The 7,324-nt window shown below is 29.0% G+C and overlaps 1 protein-coding gene across 1 annotated transcript; it reads left to right on the top strand.

Moving 5' to 3' along the window:
* Positions 1–5,015: 5,015 nt before the first annotated feature.
* Positions 5,016–7,322, top strand: LOAG_11088 (hypothetical protein; the record flags this gene model as incomplete). Its single annotated transcript, XM_003146611.1, has 5 exons — positions 5,016–5,112; positions 5,216–5,770; positions 6,027–6,194; positions 6,472–6,715; positions 7,112–7,322. The coding sequence occupies 5 exons, from the start codon at positions 5,016–5,018 to the stop codon at positions 7,320–7,322; spliced, it is 1,275 nt and encodes a 424-aa protein (XP_003146659.1).
* Between the last annotated feature and the right edge of the window lie 2 nt (positions 7,323–7,324).

Genomic DNA, 7,324 nt, shown 5'->3' with positions numbered 1-7,324 from the left:
ATTTTTTTTGTATGTAAAATTTCTAATAGCTTAGATTGCAAAAATTTACAAATTTAACCATTCAAAATCATCATCAATTTCAAGACAATTTACAAAACATTTCAAAAATTAAGAATTTAATAATTTTCGAATTATAAGTTTCTTTATAAGTTTTTTATAAGTCTTATATATTTTTATATATAAGAAATTATAAGTTTTTTTGTCTTGAAAAATTTTTGAATTTCTACGGGATATTTCGAGAATTCTCGAAGATGTGTAAAATTCCTCAATTATTTCAACAATGAAATAATATTTGTAAGTTTTTCTGCACTACAAATAACCACAGTATACTACTATTACAACATTACCGAGAACAATAACAATTTCTTTCTAATGAAGCAAGAAGGGACGGGAAGTATGGAAAAAATAAGTTGATGAGAAAGAAACAGTTGTTATTCTATACTGCAAGAATAAAAATTAGTGAAGTGAAGTTTTTCAAATTTTATAAAAACAATCACATAAAGTTCACATTATTTCATTCAACTGATTGGATGAAAATTAAAGTTCTAATTGATGACAGGATTTAATTAATGAGTAATGCATTTTGTAAGATAGTGTTCAGAATATAAAAGCGATAAATTTCAAATTAAATTTTAAACAAAAACATGAAAATCTCTGATTCATTACCAAAATTTATGGATAAAATTGCAATTAACTCAACTTAATTGTCATATTATTTAAAAGTTAATAAATCAATATTCTCTAGAAATTAAGTAAGCTAAGTTTTATCAATAGTTAACAACAAATATTTCACAGCGAAAGATAAAAAAAAGCACTAATAAATGTTGGTTAATTTTTTTCAGTAATTTTATTAAATTACGAGAACTTTCGAAAATTTAAAATTTGCAAAATTTCTGAAAAAAAAGAAAATGAAATTCCTTAAAAAAAAAATGTTAACAGATGGAAAAATAAGATGGATAGATTAAAAATGAGAAATCAATAATTATTATTTGAAACAATAAAATAATTTGAACAAATTGTTCGAAACAAACGGATGATTTAGATATGGAAAGGTAAGTGAATGAATGAATGTAATGAATGAATGAATGGAATGAATGAATGAATAAATGAATGAATGAATGAATGAATGAATGAATGGAATGAATGAATGAAAAGGCTTAATGAACGGATCTGTTTAAACAACTGCTTTTAAAACTAGTGCAAACATTAGCAAGACGGATAATGATGACAAAAGGTGGCCGAGATGGATGGACGAATAGATGAATGAATGAAAGAAAGGTGGCGGAGATGGATGGATGGATAGATGGATGAATGGAAGATTAGCTGATATCTTTCTGTTTGAAGAGTTCAAATTCATTTCCTTTGCTTTTAAAAATCCTCAATTATTACTTCAATCTCTTATCATAGCATGTCATAAGACTTCACATTTGATCACCTCAAATTGCTAATAATCTCAAACAGTTGTTACATACATTTGTAAAATGTAAATTGGATTAATTAATTTAATTTCTTCCTTTATGTACAAATTATTAGCTATGTTATTATTGCTAATAAATTATTTATGCAAGCATAAATTGCTTTAAAAAAAAAAAAAAAAAAGAAAAGAAAGAAGAAATTCCGACGCATAAAAGAACGAATTAGAAATGAAAACAATGTTTAAGAAAAGTTATCTCAAAAGATGTAAGTGATAACCAAAATGATTAATACTAATGGTATGATAGCAATAACAAAATGACAAAAGATATTTTAGAAAAAAAAATAATTATTGCAAAAAATATCATACATATTACTATGACAAGGTTAAAGGTTAACGATAATAGATTTTACTATCATCTGGCTGAAACTTTATTGAAGTAAAAGTTTTTTTTTTTTTATTGCAGAAGTATTTCAGCATGAACTAAATGTTAAATTAGAGGATTAACGTAATTGTGACAATTAATGAAATGATTGACAAAATTGTTAATTAATTATTTTATATTTTTGTATCAAATTATATTCAGTAATTCAATTTTTTGTTTCGCTTTATCTTTCATTTTCTCGGATAACTTTTTCAAAATTCCAACATTATGTAGAATTTGTAATTAAAAATTCTCACTCTCTTCATCAATAATAATCGCTATTATTATTGGAAACCATTCTAATATATATATATATATGTTCGTCCATACTACAAGGACATATTTAATTTCAGGCTAATTATGCACACTAATAATATGAGTTTGTAGTAAAATTCGATCTGAAGTTCTTTCTTAAATCATTGAACAATAGTGATATGAAACTTTCAAAAGATTACAAATCAATTTTTCTCAAAAACATTATTCTCCAATTATTCTCTGATTATATTTTTCATAATTTTTTATTTCATCTACATTAAAACAATTGAAAATTTGGACTGCTCTCTTATGCTGTTCTACTGGATCATGCAACTACATATGCTGTTCTACTGGATCATGCAACTACATATGCTGTTCTACTGGATCATGCAACTACATATGCTTGATTTACTTGATCTATGCTTGATTTTACTTGATTTACTTGATCGCAATCATTTTAATTTGTGCTTAAGGAAATTTGAGCTAATTCTCATCTACGATGAGGATGCAACACCAAATTGAATTACAGCTGGTCATAAATCCCACAATTACAATTGCGGCGGTCTCTTTGCGATTCTGTACATGCCTAATTGGATGGTTTCATTAAATAAATAATTTATTATTTGTATCAAAACAATTCGAAAGAACATTTCGTTGATTTCAATCAAGAAAGTTAAATTTGAATTATACTGAAATTAATTTTGCCCAGCAAATGTGTTATTCAATAGTCACAACTGATTTCCTACAATAATCCTTCAAATATTCATTTCAAAACTATCCAGATTTTTAATACAAACGATAATCTAGGCCGAATTGTAGTACATTTCATCAAATTTTTACTGCATAAAATTGAACCATTGTGAAGAGGATAGGCAACTAAAGATGGATTATAGGCTATTTCATAGAACGGCGATGAATGTTTGATTGTGATAGGACGAATAAATTGACCTCAACCCGATTTCGGAAACTATTCTTCCATCTCGGGAATGAAAACTATTCCTCCACTTTATCCTTTCATCTCGGGAATCAATCCTTTCTTTCCCTATTCTCCTATTGATTATCCGGATATTTATGATTACAATTAAATGTAATATTGTTATATTGATGACTAGCTCAACAAACCCCAGTAAATGTTCCATTACTTTCCACCTCTTCATTTTAATTAATGATTGCAACTTTCAACTTTGACCCTGGATATATTATTTTGGAAGAAGTTCAGAAATTTTTCTTACAGTTCCTTCCCATCTAAAATTAAGTTTTCAAATTATGCTAAGAATGTGCATGAAAATAAAATGCTAACGCTGATTAGATTAATCAATTCATAGTTCCGGAAGCTCATTTATTTCAAAAATTTTATTTTGTCATTATCAATTTGATTTATGAAGTTTTGATTTTTTTTCGACAACATTTGCTTTAGTTATTTCAAATTTTTAATTTATGAGAGAATTAAAAGAGCAGGTGACCTGATACAGTAATTACTGATTTTAAAAAATTGAAATTAAATAACCTGTCCATCGATTCATCAGAAGTCTTATGTTGATTTCCTCACTCAATAATTAAATACTTATTCCATCTTTTTTGTTCGTTGTATAAGAAGGAAAAAGGAATGGAAGGAAAGGAAAAAAGGAAACTTTTAAAAAAAAAAAATTTTTTTTTCGGGCAAATTGCAAGATATAGAAAGGATTTTCATTTCCCTCTTACACCAAATCATTCACCCTCTCCTAACTACCCCTTCTCCTTTTCCTTTTCCTTTTCCTTTTCCTTCTTCTTCTCCTTCTCCTCTTCCTCTTCCTCCTCCTCTGATCTTCGCAATTAAATTTTCCTCCAACCTCATTACTCATCTTTTCTTGTCCTTCAGCATATTTATTACTTTTGCAGAAATTTCACATAGCACCATAAATTATCACAAGAATTATTATTGAGTGCTATTGTCGCTATCGCTTATGAAGAACTGCGCAAAAACACTACCATTCCTTGTCGTTTTATTTGCAAGCTTCATAAGGTCACAGAAATTTCGAAGTAGGAATTTTTTGATATTTGAATTTAAAGTTCATTGAAATTTGCTGGCACTTTTTTCAGCTTTTAAAAATGATAGATTGATAAGTTTATATTATCAATAACAACTAACGATAGTAATTAGTAATGATAACATTGAAAGATAATGCTGCTAATAACGAATAAGCGGAAATTTATAGATTTAGAATTTAGTGATGTCAAAAATAGTTTATGATAATCGTTCAATTTCATTCACATCGAATAATTTAGAAAGAAATTAGGATAAAATTTTGAATTTAAAATGAGAAGGACTGTCATCTGTCATCTGATAATACGTTGTTCTATCTCGAATGTTTCAGGGATTTGTGAGGCGCAAAAAACATGCATGAATTGCGGTGATAACCGCTTCTCATATTACAAATGTAGTGATTCAAGCGATTGCTTTACTGATGAGATCTGTGCTAAACAGGGTTTCTGCTGTCCTTCAACTGAATTTGATAGGACAGTGTCATCTTTATCTAATGATGATTTTGGTAATGCATCGTTACTGTAGTTTTGATTTGAATATGAATTACAATTATTACAGTAATGAGAAAGAGGTATATGTAACGATGCCAACTTTTTGAACATACGATTTTATAGCTTTTCTAATTGATGAATAAATGTACGAAAGTTTTAATGAATGAAAATTAAGTAGCAATTAGATAACAATCATTAATTATGAAGATAGAAGGGTAGAAAAAAAAAAAATTGTAGATTACATTGAATTTTAATTGTCAAATGAAGTTACTTCTTAATACGAAAAATAAAGAATTCTTTGTTAAATTACATTTATTTATTTACCTTTGCTAAATTCACAAACAATTTTTTTTTTTCACAGAATTCATTGATGTTACAGCTTTTAAATATGAATCTGAAGAATCAGGAATGTGTCCGGATGGAAATCCATCAATTCGACAATGCAATAATGATTCAGATTGTATGTTTGGTGATGAAATGTGTGCAGTTGGAAAATGTTGCTCAGGTTATTGTCGTATTATTTAAGGATAGGAAAGAATTTTTTGATGTTTAGAAAATCAGAAATTTTCGCAATCTATTTAAAAGTATAAAATTGTCTTTTCTTACAGTATGTTCACAGCATCGACGTCAAGTGTTGAATAATTTACCAACTAATAATGTTGTTGGTGTACATATACCTCAATGTGATCCTACCGGTAAACATTATCGAGCAGTACAATGCCGTACTGGAACTGAAGAATGTTGGTGTGTTTCACGATATGGCCGGATTATTGGTTTATTGAAACCTAAAACGGCAGATTCGAATGCAGCATGCGAAATATTACGATTAACAGTGAAACGTATTATGGAGGAGAAGCGGGAACGTGTTAAAATACGTCGAAAGCAGGAAAATTTAACAAGTCCAAAACAAGAGAGTCAATCGATTGCTATACTATCTAAAGGACAACAAGGTACAGAATCAAAGCAACAACTTCAGAGTATAAATAATGAAATTGGCGACAAATGTTTATGGATGAAATCTGGACGATGTCCGGATCAACCGGCATCTCTTACTGGTACATCAAAACTTTGCCACTGTGACGGTGATTGTTCAGGTTTACAGAAATGTTGTCCAGTTTTAGCTGGTGGATTGGCTTGTTCTCCTAATATTACAATCAGTACCGGTACTGATATTTTCTTTATTTTTGCTTTTCTTCAAAAAGAAATATTATTTTTATTTATTTATCGCTAATTTATTGAATTATTTTTTGAAGTTATTCAAGTGAATTTTTGGTTCGTATTGACTTGATACTTTAGCAATTTCTAATAAACAACGGAATGAAATAGGGTTTTTGCATATGATGATTTCATGTCTTACAAATAATTTCTGAAAATGATAAAATAAAAATTAAATAACTTATCGTTATCATCATGTTGTAGATCAATTATCAGCGATATTACACTCTTCATCAACCAATTCAACAGCAGTATGCGCTAAGAATGAAGAGTTTGTGGAATGTGTTAATGAATGCAAAGTAAGTTGTTCTTCAAGAAAATCGATTCCATGTTTCATTGAACGATGCAAGAGTGGATGTCAATGCAAATCAGGTTTCCGGTTTTTTTTCTTTTTTTTAAAATCCTAACTGTTTTTATGGGAGAATAAAATTGTACATTAACGTATCACTTCGTTCCGCCACTTTACAAAATCTAATATTTAAGATTTACTGATACGAGAGTGAGAATTTTAATCAGTAAAATAAAATCAACAAGAGATTACTGATAGCGGTTATCAATTTAGTTATCATAAAAGCAATTCTAAAAATAGCTATGTTTCATATAAAGCTAATTAAAATCTGAATGAAATTTAAATAAATCTGCTTTTCAGGTTTCATTCGTCAAAACGATGACTTTCATGCACGATGCATCCCGGAAAATGAGTGTCCTCAACAGATTACTGAACCAGAAAAACGTTGCATTGATCCTTTGCGTGAATATAAGACTTGTGGTTCAGCTTGTCCAATTTCATGCTTTTCTCAATTTGAAAAATGCACAACTGAAGGGTGTGTGGAAGGATGCTTTTGTAAAGTTCCATATATTCTCGAGAATGGTTCGGATTCAATCCATTCCAGGTAACCATTTCCAACTACTTCAAGTTAGATGATGATGATGATTTGCGAGAGTTTCAGCGATACTAGTACTCAGTTAATTAACCTTCGATAATTCTTGCGAATGTTTGATTCTCGATTTAAAATATTAGGAGATTTTTGATTTTGGTTTGGTAGTCAAATTTGTTATGCTAAATTTTGACAAAATAAACGGCAAGAAATAAGCAAAAGTTCAAGTTTGTGAATGATTTAGACTGATCCTTTTTTGATCATTCATATTGAATTTTTGATAGTTTTACTAATTAATACAAATTATCTGGTTCAGATAGAATTTAAATGAAGTTGAAAATGATAAAAGTGATATTTAAATGAAGTTGAAAATGATTTAAATAAAATTGAAAATGATGTCTTGAACTTCAGATGCATCCTACCTGTATACTGCCCTCTATTACTGGGAGATTATTCTCCACTGAATGCTACCATTCATTTCGTTGCGATGGCTCCAACAACCCTTAATTCCCATTTATTTCCTGAACATCGCAAAGACTCGATCACTCAACCGACAGTGATGCGTTGCAGCGATCCACTGAAGAATTTCCATATCTGCGGTTCTGGCTGTCCAGGTTATTAGAT

This window comes from Loa loa (assembly GCF_000183805.2).
Source record: "Loa loa unplaced genomic scaffold supercont3.322, whole genome shotgun sequence".
Lineage (NCBI taxonomy): Eukaryota > Metazoa > Nematoda > Chromadorea > Rhabditida > Onchocercidae > Loa > Loa loa.
Note: the sequence above shows the minus strand (reverse complement) of the source record. Positions and strands in the feature narration are given on the sequence as shown.